Here is a 17,849-nt window from a genome sequence, read left to right on the forward strand (position 1 = left end):
AAAAAAAAAAAAAGGTCAATGCCATGACCAAGGGAAAATGGGAACGAATGGACAGTGTTTTTGAGAGTCAAGAAATTAAGGTAGTCAAGAAATTAAGCCATTAAAAAGCATCAATCTTTATAAATTTTATTGGATGATGGTTCACAAAGTGAACTAGAAACACATTTTGGGGACAACTGAAGAAAATTTGAATATGAGTTGAATATTGAATGAAAAGAGGAAGTAAGTGTTAATTTGTAGTATAAGATGATAGTGTTGTTACATAGGAGCTTGTTCTTATACTTAGGAGATGCACTGTGATGTAGCAGGGGTCAAATCTGCAAACTACTTTAAAATGGTACATACCTGGTGATACAGGGATTAAAGATTCAGTGCTATAAAGCTATTGTCAGCCACTGCAGAATGAAGATGAAAGGGATCCTCAACCAGAGAGGTGACCCACATGGCACAGCAGACCTCTCCTGTCTCACCCACTGCTCCCCTCAGCAGTGTATTTCAGTCGATCTGCCTCTTCTTTTCCTCACTCTGTCCTTGGTGAAGCCTCTCACCCCACTCCAAACCTCTGCCCTACAACCCAGTTTTGTGTGCCTAAATAATTAAATAATAAATCTTCATGAAAAATGGTATGCACACAAAAGAGACAGTTGCAGCAAATTTGGAAATTTTTCAGCAACAGTTTAGTCCAGATTGTGGGTATACTGCTATTTATCATACTGTCTGAATTTTCCTGAATTTTTTTTAATATAAAACAATTGAAAAATTGCACAATCTCAATGTACTTAATGACACTGGACACAGTACATTATAAATGGTTAAAATTATAAATTTTGTGTTGTGTAAACATCACCAAAATTTTTTAAATGTTGGAAAAAAGTCTTGTGTAAAGAGCATGTAATCCAATCTTAACCACAGTTAAGTGCTGTCAATAAACTAGAGGTCGTTTTAGATCTCTAATTATTCACTTATGGTTTACCCAGAGACATAATCTTCAGGGAAGCACATTCTAAGCAATTAAAGAGATTACCAGATGATCTGGGATTCTGGTTTTTCTTTTTAAAGTAATGAGCCAAACAGGGCCTGGATAAAGTGATACCATTGAATAATACAGACAAATATTTCAGTAGGAGTTTGGTAGGAAAAGTTTGCCAAGTATATTTGGGTTCTTTAGATATTCAAGAGATTTATCTGAATGTAGTTTTCACGACCTCTCTTCCCTACTCATGAGAGATAGTACTTAATGTCTAGCTTAGAGAAAAAAGAAACTAACCAAAGTTAAGTATTGGAAAATACCAATTATTTGTAAAAAAAAAATTCCAAGTAAATACTACAAAAATTATGTAGACCACAATTCAGAGGATATGAATAGATTCTAAAAGTATCCTGGGACATAACTGAGGTTCAACAAGTCAGGACCAATTTTCCCCCAAAGACTTTTAGGCTGAAGCCACAATTAAAGGCCACTTTTAGTTCTGCCCAGAGCTCTTCCACACACAAAGCTGTGGACACTGTAATTCCTACTCACAGTGACTGAAAATAAAAGCCTGGTTAAGTACAAAGGGCTGCTTTCTGCCAAACTCAATGGAAGAAGGAAGTGGCTAGGGTGGGTACAGGATGGCTGAAATTCCCCCGGCTTAGCCATGGATAGCAAGATGGCTTACAATTCTGAAAAACAAGTCCAAATTAGGTCTTGTCAAGTCAGATACACTGCTGTAGAGGAAATATATGATGTGACAATGACTAGGACATGGATATGAGACCAGTGGAGCCATGTGAAAATCCTCAAGTAGAATCATTTATTGATTCAAAATAAATCATGGCATTGTGTTCTGCAGATCTTTATTTGAATTTGGGTTTCCAGTCATGAAAGAAAATGTGTCTGTCATTCTGGATAAGTTAATTAGTGCTGCTATGTTGCATGTTTTTTTGATATTAAAATGTAAAGAAGATCCTTAATGCATAAGGCTACTGTAAAGATTCAGTGAAATGATGTTCACAAACCAGTGAACATAGTTCCTGTGTATGCTGAGTGCTCATTGACCTTTTATCATCACCATAATTATATCAAACTTTGAGTGAGTCCATCTTTGGTAGCCACCATCACATATATGGTATATAACATGTACCATCATAACCAGCCCAAAGTCCAACTATTTATGGTCAATCAAAGGAGAACATGATTGGGTTAATGGAAAATGGGACATTTAAAGTCTAAGATGGTAATTTTCAGAAATCACAGGCTCAATTGCCTAGAATAATCTGACAGTTAATATATACATGATTGACTCCAAGGTGACCCCAGTATGTATGAGTGGTCACGTCTGTCTTAGTCTGGTGAGAACATATCCATGTCAAGAAGTGGACGCCATTCAATTATAAATTTGGGATGAGAGAAAGCAAACTCAGTGTGGGGAGACCTTATAATTTTAAAGATAATCTGTAATAAAAGGAATTTGACATGACATTTCCTGTTTCTAATGCAATGACACAGTTTTTAAATATATTATGTAGGCTAACTAAAACAGGTCAGCAGTCATGCATGACCTAAGCTAGCAACGTAATCTCTGATCTATGATTTCTTACATCAGGACTATGTAAAATCAGTATTGGTCCCAAAGATCAGGATGGGATTGAACCTCTTGGTTTGGAAAAAATTAATCAGGAGGGAATGTGTGTGTGCGTGTGTATACACACATGCATGTATGTGTGCACACACGTGTGTATATGTATACATACATACACACATGCACTCAGAAGTGAATCATACATATAAATCATATGTGTAACTTTTACATTTTCTAATAGTCATGTTAAAAAAAGTAAAAAGAAATAGGAGAAAATAATTTAATCCCATTGATACTATACCTATATAATCCATTTAACATGCAATTAACATGTTTGGTAACAATAATTTATATTTTGTTATGGTCTTTTCAAAATAAGGCTTATGTTTTATATACAGAGAACATTTTAGTCTGGAGTTCAACACATTTCTAGTGCCCAACAGTCATGTGACTGGTGACTAATGCACTGAAAGCTCAAGTCTGGAGCATGTTTCCAATAAATACACAGTGCTATTTGGAAGGTCAGTGAAAATGACAAATCTGACTCAGTGGTTGAGATAGAATTTGAGATACTTCATTTCTTTTTTAGAGTTGAAATCTAATGATTTTTAAAAATTTTACTTCTTAGAGGTTCTTAGTGCTGTCAGTGTGCTGTTTCAAGGACCATACTGAAATTAGCAAGGACCTATATGGTTATGATAAATCTACTTCAATAAGGATCCTTTTTATCCCAAGTATTCCCTTTTCTTTCAAATTTAGTAATATTTGTTGAACTGAAAGCCTAATGCTAAGTGAGCCACATTTGGATCTGTGACATTAATTACTTTAAAAATAAGAAATATTTTACTTTTCACTTGAAGAAGTACTATGTTCACTTACTATTTTTTAACACCTGATAATCTCCCAATATATTACCAGATGCTTTCATAAGAATGCTTTTAAGTTGAGGATAAAATCAGTTTTATAATTCTAACTTCAGAGGTTTGGAGTGTTAAACATTTTATAAAGCAGACAATGGGATAGTGAAGGAAATTCAACATTAATACCTCTCAAGGTTCTAGTATTTAAGAGAATTCCTTTGTCAGGCATATGAATATTTCATGGACTCTTCAAGGATAAACACAAAGGAATTTTTTTCATTTCCTCCTGAAATCTTGCTTAAGGACTGGATAGAGTTCTTTAGGAAGACATTGGGCCTTGTCGAACAACACATAAATATGAATATTTTAACAACTGACATACCATAGTTTGGAAAAACTAAGATAGTACGGAAAAACTAGCATATGATGGAAAAACTAATCAAAACAACTAACCATTTTGGCAAAGTGGTAGTTTATAAAACCAAAACACATAAGCCAACTGCCTTCCATATACAGAAATAATGAGGAAGAAATAATTCTATTTACATATATACCAAAAATAAAATTAATGTCTAGGAGTAAACTGAACAAAGGACGTAAAAGAGCTATACAAAAAAAGCTACAATACAAGACGTAATTGAAAGAAATAGAAAAATAAACAAAGAAATGGAAATGTACTCCCCTTCAGGGATTGGAAGAATTAACATTGTTAAAATGGCCATTACACTCAAGTTAATACTTAGATTCAGTGCAATGAAAATAAAATTATCAATGGCATTTTTCACAGAACTGGAGCAAATACTACTGAAATTCATATGGCATCATAAAATACCACAAATACCAAAAATAATCCAGACAAAAAAGAAAAAATGGCTATATCACACTTCCAGATCTCAAGTTATAGTATAAAATCACAATACTAAAAGAGCCTGGTTCTGGAACAAAAGTAGACCCATAGATCAATGGAACAGAACTGAATATCGAGAAATAAACCTACACTGAAATAGATAGTTAGTATATGAAAAAGGAGCTATGAACATACACTGGAATCAGAAGAGACTCTTAGATGGTGTTGGGAAAACTGGACAGTTGCAGGCAAGAGAATGAGACTGGACCATAGTCTGACACCACACACTAACATCAACTCAACATATATCAAAGGCTTAGACATAAAACCTGAAACCAAAAAATATACAAAGAAGAAAACATGGAGCCTAACACTTTATGACCTAAGAAGGGAGAAGCACGGGGAACAGTGACAAAGGGGTCTCAATGAACTACAGGGGAGGACTAGTGGCGCTATGTGGTAGGCGAGATAAGGGAACATAATCCAAAGAGGTATGGACCCCTCTATCATATGCTGTAAAGCAAGATTACCTCCATAGAAAGTAAAACAATTTAAGAAAATAAGTCTGAACTCCTGAATAGTGTTTTGGAGGTAAGTAACAAATTATAATGCCTAAGAACTTATTGTTTATGACTGTTTAGCTTGTGAACTTTAATAGCTGTTTACTCTGTTTTCTTCTACTTCCGATGGTAAGATCAAGTTCATCACCTATTTCATGAAGTCGTAGAGAAGTGTAAATGTACTTGGTATACCATAACATGCTATTATTCATTTATAAGTTATTCACCAGCATGTTGAGAAGAAAATATTAAATACAGAGTTGAGGTGGAATCTGAACTGACAGCATGATTAGGTTCTCAGGCTCTTTCTCTGCTGCATTTCATAATAGTTGCAGCTGTCTGTTGACATTTATATTTTCCACAGTAAAAATGCAAGACAGGATACTAGACACAGAACTAATGTCTCTGTGTAAGTAGAATAAAACAGAATGCCAAAAGGTAAGTGAATAGAAAGAAAGCTTATGAAATCTTTAATTTTAAAGTTTTTTGTTGTTGTTAATTTTGAACTAAACCAAGTCAGGAAATGCATATACTCATGTTTTTTTCCCCCCTCACAACAACTGTTTAAGTCATTTATTGGCGTGAAATCTCTGGAGTAGAAAAATATGAAGTCTGATTCTGATAGATGAACCAAATTAAAATCACGTTGTAAAAAATGCTTATTCAGATAAATGGAGTAGAGCTCATTTTGTTTTAAATGTCAGAAATTATCTGGCACCAAAGAGCAGAGAAGTACAAAATATGAATCTCTCTAATGAGAATATTATAAACTATTATTATTAAGACATTAAAGTTGCCATAAACATAAATGCATAACAGAAGATCAGATATCACGAATCTCAATAAAAATAGAAAATGAATATATCAATTAATTGCATATTGGTATAACTCAAAAGCAATTCCAATCAAAACTGTATCTTTATGAGTGTGCATAAGAACTCAAGAAAAATGAAGTGAAGGTATTGCCTTCCTTTATACAAGAATTATTATAAAAATATAACAAATAAAATTTTATCATTTCAAGGGGAATAATAAAATAGGAGAGTGGACCCAGAAACAAACTATCACGTAAGTAACTTACTACACAAATAGTGCTACAGAAGTAGGGAGTAAGTGTTGCAGGACTAGGAATTCATTAGATGAAGAAAATAAGAACAAAATGTGGACCCTTACCCAAGCAACCTATAGAATTTGGTAGAGTATCTTTAATCTACCAAGAAGGTAGATACAAATCAAACCTTCAACATTCTATAAGACATGATCTTTATAATACCCCAAAAGTTAGGGGTTTGGGAAACAAAACACCAAAGTCACAAACTGTGGAGAAAATGAGTAAAATGCCTTAACCTGACTTTCTAAGCTTCTGACAACTATGACAATGTAAAGGAAGTAAATGAATTGCATCCTGGAACATGATATTTTTTCAATATGGCAAAGAAACAAAGTTAATCGTGAAAACCTTAAAAAGGAAGTGAATCCTTGCAATCTATAAGACACTCCCATAATTTATAAGAAAAGGAAGAATAACCAATTAAAAAAAGAGGAAAAGTTTTACTGCATAGAAAAGAAGTCTAAACAACCAAGAAAAGTTGCACAAATTAATTTGTAATTATAAAAGTGAAAATTAAACCCACAGGGGAGCTCATTTGTAACTTCTCACAGTGGAAAATATGATCATTACTATCAGTTGTTAGTATTTGGTGGGTACATATTGTGTAAGCACTTTTTGAAATTATGTTAGTACGTAACATAATTATGTTAGTATATAACTAATATAAGTGTCTTATGTTAGTATATTCTTTTGATTTTGGCTATACTCTTTTCCTAAAATTAAGGAAAATATTCAAATATTTATTTTGTCTTTCCGTATGCATTAAATTCTATTTTAGGGTAATCAAACATGTGATAAAGTAAATTTTTTCTCTATGTAAGAACTTTAGTTTAAAAATACAGAATGTGGCCCTCCCTTGTGGCTCAATAGGTTAATGCTAGCCACAGCTGCTGTAGCATGAGTTCGACTACCGGCCAGGAAGATGACCCACATGGTGCAGCCAGCTTCTCCTGTCTCGCTTGCTGTTCCCCTCAGCAGTGTACATTGTCAATCTGCCTGCTGTGCTCCACTCTGATTCTGGTGAATCTTCTCACCGCCCCTGCATCTCTGGCCTGTACTCCAACAGTTCTATATGCATAAATAAATAAATCTTTGAAATAAATAAGTAAAAATAAAGAATGAATGGAGAATTAGGAAATCATTATGAAACACTTAAACTATTCAGAGACCCTTTTATTGTATGCTATAACTGCTGGATGAAACCTGATGAGGAAATTTTTAATGGAGCTGTCAGATTCATACCACCTGACCCACTGATCAAGCTTCGGAGCTTTACATATTACAAATTGTTACCTAAAAAAACAAATGAAATTGAATTTCATCAAGCCAGTTGACAGGAGATTGGAGGATAGAAGTAGGGTATGACGATTATTCACATTTAGAATCTAAGACACTTCTTAAGACAAATGACTGGTTTTCCCATCAAAAAACATAAAATATAAAAAGGAGGGATACAGTGATAACATGAAATAGTACAAGAGATAGAATAACAAAACCTGTTATATTGTTTGGATTTTGGTTTGGGCAAACCTGCTGTGAAAAGGTCAATTTAAAACAATACAATATGAACAAGATTAACTGGGCATTAGATTAATATTAGGCATTAATTTGTTAGATCAATAATGCCATGTTTTCCTTTAAAATATTAACAAAGATCCGTACTGAAGTATTTACAGATGAAATCACATAGCTTAAATCTTCAATGTAATTGGAGTTGTTAAGGTAATAGAATCTAGTGTTATCAGTAAATTATTAATTGTGGAGTAGTGATGTAGAGGAAAGGGTCTGGGACAATATATGGGATTTGGCTTGGGTTACAAAGGTAGTTACACTTGCCAAGACAGGCAATATAGAAGCAAAAGAACACTGCACGGATTAAAATAAGTTTGATTTTAAACATACATTTTGAGTTTTAATGGGACACCTAAGCACTTTCTATAGTTAGTGGGATAACTGAGCTAATATAAGAGAAATCTGTGCCAGATCACAGTTATACCATAGTGCAGAAAAGTGATCAGATCACATAGGAGAATATAGAGGTTAAGAAAAAAACTACCCAAATGAACCCTTGTGACACCAATCATGTATGAAATAAACAAAGGGAGAATTCAGTGAGGGATTTTGATAATAAAAGTTTAGGGTATTTAGTTTCGGGAAGAAAGGGTAAATAGACATAATTAATCATCTCTAATGAAATATTGAAGAGAAGTTAACTAAGATGAGAACTGAAAGTAATCCATAGGGTTTTGAAATTGGCAGTCTCTCATGATTTTAGCAGGAGTTGTTTTATTTGAATAATGATGACAGAGAACTATTAGCAATTAGTGCCTACATGGAAAGTGAGAATTGGGACCCATTATTTTGAGGAGTTTAGCTGGAAAATGAAAAGGAGATAGGAAAATGGTTGGAATACATAAAAGAAATACCTCTTTTAATATGTTAATGGTTTCAGGATGTTTAGAGGCAAGATGAAGATGCCATTTCAGAAGGTCAATTGGAGAATCTATTAAAAAAAGAGGCAAGCCCACAAGGATTACAATTGAGGTGGAAAAGGCATAAAATGATGTAATAAAAAACAAAAAACACCAAACTATTATGCTACTAAAAAAAAAAAAAAAGAAGAAGAAGAAGGAGGAGGAGGAGTAACACATGAAGCATAGTTCCAGTGGAAAGAGGGGTGGAAGGCATCAGAAACAAGTTGAATAAATTAGGTCTAAATAGTACAAGGAGTTCTTTTTTCCTCTGAATCTGGAAAAATATGTTGAGAGTAGATGCATATATTCGGGAATAGTTCACTTAGCAAGAATGAATGATTCACACTTTTCAAGAAAAAAATAAAAACCGTCTTTAGAGATACACAGTGCAGCCATCTGGGGTCTGAAGTATTTTGTGTTAGAAATGACACCAGAAAAGTCTCAGTCATTGCTACAGTATATGTTCCCTTAAGGCCGCCTAAGCCTTGCTGAGTTGGGGGAATGTGTATACAAGTGTGCAACAGATTGGCTCTTTGAGGTGGACGGAAGTGGGGGTGGGGAGTGGTCAAGATGTCCTGGTGGTGTTCCAAGAGTCAGGAGCAGACATGCTCTGAATGCACATGGCAGCTCACAGGCCAATGGCTGCCAGATGAAAATGCGACTGGAAATAGTCAAAGGGCACTATGAGGAGGCACTGCCTGAAAGGGATGCCAACTCAGTTTACAGAGGTACAGACATCAGTTGGTAGTTTCTCTGTTTAGACACAAGACTCTCTGCAAAATACAACATACTGTAAGGTGTTGGTAGAGGTGTACAAAATGGGTTAATGGCAGTCATCTGTAACTCATTTGGCGTTATGTAGGGATTCAGTTATAGGTATAGTCAAGTTGTCCAGCTCAATCTATTTTTTTGAGGTTTGCAAAACAGAAACAATCAAAGCACGTAAAGACAGACAGTGGGGATTATTATAAAAGATTAGTTAAATGATATGACATGCCTCTAGGTTGAGTAGGGAAAGAGGTAAGTTTATGAAAGTGGTGATGGGTTAGAAAGTCTTCAAATAATAGGTATACAGATGAGTGGATGATGACGGTTATGTCAGAAGAGGGGAGTGCTCTTAAAAGTACAGTCAAAGAATGAACTGGAGAGAACAGGAAGAGTTAAAGCACAATGGTGCTACTGCTTTTATATTCTGTGGAAAGTGAGAGATAGAAGAAAAGAAATTAGCTTGAGAGCTATTCAAAATGGGGTAGAAAGACTTATTGACGGAAAGATTGACAGTTTAGAGTAGATCCTATAAAATAGGAAGAGGGTGTCATTCAGAAAGATAGGGGTGAACATTAAAAAAAAAGGAATGATGGGGTCTCTCCTTGACGCAATGGGTTAAAACACTGCACTATGAAGCTCTCTGAAACCACCGCAGCACGAGTTCGATCCCCGGCCAGGGAACTACCCACACGGCATGGCAGACCTCTCCTGACCGGTCAACTGCTCCCCTCAGCCGTGTACTTCCTCAGTCTGCCTATTGTGCTCCCCACTCTGTCTCTGGTGAATCCTCTCACCCACCACACTTCTGGCCTGTACCCCAGTGCTGTAAGCATACATAAATAAATCTTAAAAAAAAATTTATATATTTATTACTCAAACCATTCTTACCACATTCATATTACATATTCATTAGCATTCTAAGCACAATTAGAACATAAAATTAAAATTTTTCCACCTTGCCCCTCAGGGGCTTGCTTATTGAAGGTGTGAGAAATGTGTTGAATTTACCTGAGATCTGTGGATTTGGGAAGAAGTCTTCTCTTACCACTAAAGTAAACTTCAAAATCTTCTGTCTTTAGTCTGTGGGCATAGTCAATATATCCTGATATCTCTTGTCCATGAGAATTTCTGTCACGAATAAAGATCACGGACTGGCATGGAAAAGTAAAGAATGGAGAAGGAGACAGTAAATGAATAAAGGTCATTTGAGCAAATTGTATATGATAACAAAAGTCATAATTACTGTGTTAAATGGACCACATTCTATACTAAGTGTTTTACATTTTCATCTTCACAATGATCCTATGAGGTAGGTACTATCTTTTTTCTCTTCATAGGTTTTATAAAAATTTAAGTGTGAATAAAGTGCATTTATAATAACTTTATGTAACAATATAAAAAACTAACAACAGAAGCCTTCCTAAGGGAAGACATGATTTTAAGTGTTCATAATATATTAATTAATTTACATTCACCCAATACTACTGCCTTCTTTATGTCTTACCCTTTTAAATAAGAAAACTGAGGACAGGAGAGGTTGAAGATCACACATAAATTCTTATAGTTAGTAAATAGAAAACTGAGATTATAATCTAGGCACACATCTTCTAACCATTACAGGCACACCTCATTTTATCTCACTTCACTTTATTTCACTTCACAGGTAGTGCATATATTTTTTTTTTTACCAGTTGAAGGTTCATATCACCTGAGTCAAATATGTCATTAAGCATCATTTTTTTCCAACAGCAGGTACTCAATGTCTCTGTGCCTTATTTAATTAATGTTATAAACTCTTTAGATACAATATTATCATACAATTATAATAAAAATTGTGCTTCCTAACCACTCCACAGTGGATAGGCATAACTGAAACTAAATGCTGGCCTCACCACCTACTTTATTTGTGACACACTGAGTCAGTTACCCTTGTTAACATCAATTTCTTCTATTTTAAAATGGGCATAGCTCCTGCCTCTTGGTGTTACTGTATAAATTAAAAGACTATTTTTGTTAAACACTTAATGTGCTTGGTACATGGTATACACTCAGTAAAGAATACTATTATTTTAAGTATTTTTATTGTTATTGTTGCAATTGCAGTTACACTTTGTTTTATAAGTTGATTAGGGATAAGAAAATGGAATATGATCATATCAGAATCCCATTGCTGAGCTTAGTATAACTGTGCTTAGGTTTCAGATTACATAGCCTCAGATAAAACTCTGGATGTACTTTGGGGTTAAAATTTAAATAACATTTCTAGATATTATGCATCCATATAGTAAGGACCCAATGGACAAAATTAGAACATGTTCTAATTCTGGCATCCAGAATGGGCAGCATAGGTTAAGAAAACCCTTTGAAGAATTAGGCTTCGTTCAGCTTACGTCTGACATATTGTAGTAATTCAAATCTTTCTTATTTAGATTGTTTCAATAATAATGGGAAATGTTATGACTTTTTATTTTAAATTTCTCTAATAACATTTATTGTTCTTTAAAAAATATAACTACTTTATTGAGGCATAGTTTATATAACATAAAATCTACTCTAAAGTTTGTAGTGTACAATTCATTGATTTCGTAAACCTCTAGAGCTGTGCAGCACAGTCCAGTTTTAGAATATTTTCATCACCTCAAAAGATCCCTTGTGCCCATTTGTGGTCATTTCTGTTCCTACCCCGAACCCCAGGCAACCACTAATTTATTTTCTGTCTCTACAGAGTTGCCCTTTCTGGATTTTTCATATAAGTAAATTGATACAATATATTTTCTATTTTATTTTAATAACATTTTTATCACAGTTAATTTCCCAAAAGGCACATGAAAACTATGCTTTATACATTTTAAATGATGATGTTATGTTTATAGGAGGAAAACTTCCAAACTGTTCATTGCCGTTAGATAAGACCCTTTCATCATACTCTCTAGAAACCTCAAGGTACAATCAATACAAGTTATTCAGTAAACTAATGATACTCACTTGAATGTATGAGTATAGGTCTATATTTACTTGCAACCAAACAGACAATGTTGGTTTTACTTAATTAATATAAAATGCTCTAAGAGTAAACTATTGATAAAATACTAAAATATAGCCATTCCTGCTTTTTTTTTTAAGTCAGAACTCTGAAGACCAAGGTACATGTTGAATTTGAGATTTTATTGAGATGGTCTGTGACCTTAAGTATGAACTAATGTGACACTACAGAATGCTTAGTTAGGTCCTCATTACTTCTCATGTATTGGGAAAAGATGAATTAAAGTCCAATTTAGACCATTAATATATCATTTAGATCTTTGGCTGCCTGTCTTTTCCCAGAAGTGGATTAAAATACAAATTCATAAACTTGTTATGAGTTGAGTACATGTGTTGTCTGATTTTTCTTGCCAAACACTAATGAGGAGACAAACCTGATACATTGAAATGGAACTTTTTCAACAGTGAAGCCAAAATCACTATTTAAAATAAGCACACTAAGCAGTTTGTCACTGAATTAATGCCGGGACATTCATTTCAGGGTACCAGAGCTGTCAAACAAGCTAAGTTCTGTTCTTACCCCTCTGAGACTGTCAGCATGCCCCCTGATGGAGACAGAGACAGACATTTTATCTCCTATAACCTAAATACTCTGGAAAGCTTTTAAGAATCATTAGTTTTAGGGGAATTTTCTTTTAGTTTCAGAAGAGAAATGATTTTGCAAATGGAGTCTCAGGTCTAAGAGATAATCATTTTCTAACATTCTGGAAGATCTGTTACAAATTCCTCCAAAACAATTATTTTCTGAAATGTTTTATGTTAATTATTTTAAAATTTCATACTTTTCATTCAGTGTAATTAGGCACATCTCTACTTTTACTTTTATTAAAGTAGTTGTCTTTCCTGTGGATGTTGAGGCTTAACACGAGCACACTTTTCCTTTCCACATGCCACTGGCCAAGACAGATCACAGACTAACCTACATTGTAAAGGCTGCAGAAGAAGTGATAAAATATTCTGCAAAGAGCTTGGGTAAAGGTCAAAGAGAAAAAAATGCTGCCATTTTTGCAGTCTATAGTTATTTATCAAAGCGAACCTAGGAGCTTTGCATATATATGTTTTGCTCATTTTGTAACAGTTGATGATTTGGTTTCTGAGGGAAACCACTGTCTATTATATTTCCCCTTTAGTTTATAAAATGTACCCACTCATTTTTATTATTATTGGCATTATCTGTGAGATCAAGAATAATCTAGGAACTTATGGTCTCAATGTTAGTATCCAAAATGTTTCACATTGACAGGGTTTGCAAAACCTTATCATCATTCTAGAAATCTGCTAGTAATTATGCTTCCTAAAAGCAGTGAATAGTCTCACCACCGCCATGGTGAGAGGCCTCCGTATTTATGCAGTTGATTTTCTTTTACTGCCCACATCAAACCAATGCAATGCCAACAAGGCACAGAGAGGTTTTCTATTGATTCAGATGGGGCAGATGAGGAAAAGGGGAGTTCTGGAGCTCTCAGTGGCTTTCACAAGCTTTTTTTTTTTTTTTTAAGATTTATTTATTTGTGCATACAGAACTGGGGTACAGGCCAGAGGCGGTGAGAGGCTTCACCAGAGACAGAGTGGGGAGCAGAACAGGCAGATCTATGTAGTAGACTGCTGAGGAGAGCAGCGGGCGGGTCAGGAGAGGTCTGCCACGCGGTCTCCTCCGGGGCAGGCGGGAATCGAACTCATGTGGAAGCGGCTTTAGATTCTCAGTGCAGTGCTTTAACCCGCTGCGCCACCAGGGAGGGCCAGCTTTCACAAGCTTTTAATGATCTTTCTACACTTTTGTAGTGCAGCAACCAGGCACAGGGCAGGAAGGGAGGCCTAGGGGCCAGGAAGCTGGGAAGCCTCCTACTTCCTTACAATCATAACTACCTTCCCTGACATTATAGTATGCATCCTTCACTCCAACCGTTTTCAGCATTGTGCCAGATATGCCTCTTTGAAAGAAAAATGAGTGTATTTCTCCTTGATTTATCTGCTACTTTGAGATCTGAAGCAGGAGATGTTTAGGGTTGTAGATCATTTTTACTCTGATGTCAAGCTATATTTACGGGCCCACTCTTACCTCCTTTTACGTAACACACGTCGGGTGAGATGTTTATGTCCAATATTAAATTTGCTTTTCTCTTGCAACCATCCCAGAGAGGTTGGGTTCTCCGTTAGTTCTAGTGACGTGAAGAAGAATTCTGGAGACCTAAGCATTGTTTTTTCAGGTTTCAATGCTAAGCAGGGGGAACAAGCCAGCAGGCAGTCAGCAACGTGAGCCCCCTAAGAATCTCGACAGCTCTTTCCTCTGGACTTTCTCTGGCATCTCTTCCTCTCTTAGACTTCGCTAGTCCTCTCTTTGCCAGTCCTAGGTAGCCATGTCTGAGTAGCGTCACCTTCACATCCCTGACCTCTAGAGGCAGGCGTGAGTATTCGCACATGCGCATACTCCCGTCCCTCAGGGTACACAGTCAGGTACACATGCCTCAAGCCTGTGCCTCCAGCCCACTCGCCAGCTATGTTAACACAGGTGATAGCCACAGAGGTGATTGTGTAAAAGCCTGACCACCTTCATTTACCCTACAGCTGTGTATTTTATCTAATAATACATTCATGTTTTCTACTCAAGTATGACCCTTAAGCTAATCAAGAAATACAGCTGCACCTTCTTCACTCACTTTAATATCTGTTCCTCAGAAATACTTCAATCAGCTCTTTTAGTTGTTTCTAAGTAAAATACAAGATTAGCATTTCTTCCCCCCCCCCAACTCCTACTATGGAAGATGATGATTGATCACAATTATTATCTGTCTTGTTTTTCCTCTAAAACACTTCTAAACTTTTCCTACTTAATTTCTCAATTGAGCAACATAAATTCTAAGGCGAAGTGATTTTGCAATGTTTAAAATTTTAGTATCATTTAAACATTAGCCACAGCTAAGCCATAGAATTGACGAGGTCAAAGTTTGTACGTATACAGCTATGACGATATTTCCTTTCTCCAACATTTTATCTTCTCAGAGGTTAATTGCCTTGGCTCCCCTAACCACCCTTAGTTTTAATACGTCTGTCACTAATCCACTCCAAAATTTCCAGCATAAGTATTACTATATTCTCATTGTACATTTGTAATTTATACCCCCTTTTTTTTCTTGAAGATATTCCCTGAGAAATTCACTATATATATTTTTTTTACTTATAGCTGATTCTTTTTAAGCTTCCTCCAGAATTAACTATTACCATTGTGGCTTCACCTGAGATCCCATAACAGCTTTTGAAAACATTTGTACTTTTCTAGCTTACTATATCACCTTGTTTTTCATTCAGGTCCTTGGATGTTGCAGACTTTATCTTCACCTAACTTTATATTCATAATACATCTTTTGGTTCTTAAAGTAGGTGTGTAAACAATATGGCTTTAGAATCAAGGTGATTAGACAGAGTCTAATAACACAATCTGTCACAGTGCTATTTATTTAACTGTGCTTCACAGAAAGCATGCAACTGAAAATAGAAATGCTAAAAGCTAAGTATCTGTTGTAGTTATTTATTCATCCACTAATTCCTTTTATTGAAGTAACATTAGTTTGTGAAAATATAATCGAAAGGTATAGGTTGCACCTCTTCAAATATGTTTCAATCTCATACTCATTACAAAGGCGTCCATAGTCCCCCCCCTCCCCATGTTTGCTGGATCCTTTCCTCACTTTGATGGGCACCTTCTCCCTACCTCTCCAATAATAAAATTTTACAGTCCTGTTTCTAGTTTTGTTTGTTTTTACCTGTTTTGGTTTTGTCTGACACTTAGTTTGTTTCTCTATATTCTCTGTTTTTATGTATGAGTGAAACTATTTGGCATCCATCTTTCTCCTTTGGGCTTATTTTGTTTAGATGATCACTTCCAATTCTACCCATGTTGCTGCAAAAAGTAAGGGTTCATCTTTTTATGTAGCTGACTAGTATTCCATTGTGTTTTGATAACACATCTTCCTAACCCACTCATATGTCATGGGACACTTAGGTTGTTTCCATAACTTGGCTATAAATAAAGTAGGACTGCAATGAACAGAGGAGTGCATATAGCCCTTTGAATTAGTGTTTTTGCATTCTTTGGGTATATAATTAAGAGGAGAATTACGTTTCCTTGATAAGTGATGCACATTTTTGTTTACTATGTGCTCAGGTTTCCTGTCATTAAATCTTGACACATTTTCTATAGTGAATTTACCATTATTGAACCTATTAAATAGATGAAATTCTCAAGCATGAGAATCTAAGTTGATAGAATTAATGTATCAATATTCCAATAGAAAGCAGTGTCAACATATATAGATTCAGATTGGCCAAATTTAAATGGGGTCAATGGGCTGATATAATGTAGGTACTCATATAAAAGATACTTCCTTGGGTAGAGAATACTGGGGAGAAGAATGGAAGATAATTTGAAGCAGTAGAATAAAGATACTAGTAATGTTGGTGATAATGCCAGAATTTGTACCAAAGTAAGTATTAGTACCACAAGGGATACTGCATATAGCTTATAGTAGTATATTAAAACTGATACCACTGTGGCCACTGATCTCAATTTCAATCTTGCTACAAGTGAGAAAATTTATGAGAACCTATAAAGGAGAGAGAATTGTATAGATTGAGACATCCTGGAGAAAAACCAAGATCTATGTTAAAGGGCATATATAGCTTTAGTTAATCCCACAGAATGAGAGAATGAGGCCCAAGGGGATAAATGTCTCCCTGATGCAGCTTTAGACTGGCCAAATTTAACTGGAGTCTGTGGACTGACACAAAATATGTACTCACATAGGAAAAAAAAAGTTCTTTGGGTAGAGAGTACTGTGGAGAAGAATGGAAGATAATTTGAAGCAGTAAAACAGAGATATGAAGAATGTGGGTGATGATGCAGGGCTCTGTACTAGGTATCTGCTTACAAAGCCTAGTGCACTGTACTTATTGGGTGGCAGGTAGGGAGCAAGATTCTGTTTCAATTCAGATGCCAAAACCAATGTGATTTTTAAGAACAGAAGGATTTTTTAATTTCCTTTTCAACATCAACATTGATGTGACACCCATCTTGTACAGAAAATACAATTGCTTAAAAGCATAAAAGATAATCTTAGAACCTTATAGAAAATGATTACAACATTGCACTCTCACTGACAAATAGATAGGCACTCAATACAGAGTATTTGGTTTGGAAATAAAAAAAAAAATCAGAAGTAAAAGAGGTAGAAAGAATGTGTTAATTGCCATGGGATAAAAACATCTTGTGGCCCTCCCTGGTGGCACAGCAGGTTAAAACACAGCACTGAGAAGCAAAAGCCACTTTCGCACAAGTTCAATTCCTGCCTGCCCTGGAGGTGACCACATGGTGTGGCAGACCTCTCCTGACCCGCCCGCTGCTCCCCTCAGCAGTGTACTTCTTCGATCTGCCTGTTCTGTTCCCCATCTGTCTATGGTGAAGCCTCTCGCTGCCCCTGAGCCTCTGTCCTGTACCCCAGTTCTGTATGCACAAATAAATAAATCTTAAAAAAAAAATCTTGAGATACTGCACAGAGGATGTGACCAAGTCATAACTTCATCTCATCAGTCAATATGGTGTTAATTTTGCCTTAACACCATATCTTAATGC

At 35.5% G+C, this 17,849-nt stretch overlaps 1 protein-coding gene across 2 annotated transcripts in view; it reads right to left on the bottom strand.

Moving 5' to 3' along the window:
• Positions 1-17,849, bottom strand: part of LOC101626479 (chromosome unknown open reading frame, human C4orf22) — a 467,695-nt gene that overhangs the window by 72,946 nt on the left and 376,900 nt on the right. For both annotated transcript variants that reach the window (XM_004681184.1, XM_004681185.1), the window contains one exon: positions 10,190-10,332. In XM_004681184.1, coding sequence (XP_004681241.1) covers positions 10,190-10,332 — 143 coding nt within the window. The remainder of the gene's footprint in view (positions 1-10,189; positions 10,333-17,849) is intronic.

Source organism: Condylura cristata, unplaced genomic scaffold (genome assembly GCF_000260355.1).
Source record: "Condylura cristata isolate star-nosed mole 26May11 unplaced genomic scaffold, ConCri1.0 scaffold00012, whole genome shotgun sequence".
Lineage (NCBI taxonomy): Eukaryota > Metazoa > Chordata > Mammalia > Eulipotyphla > Talpidae > Condylura > Condylura cristata.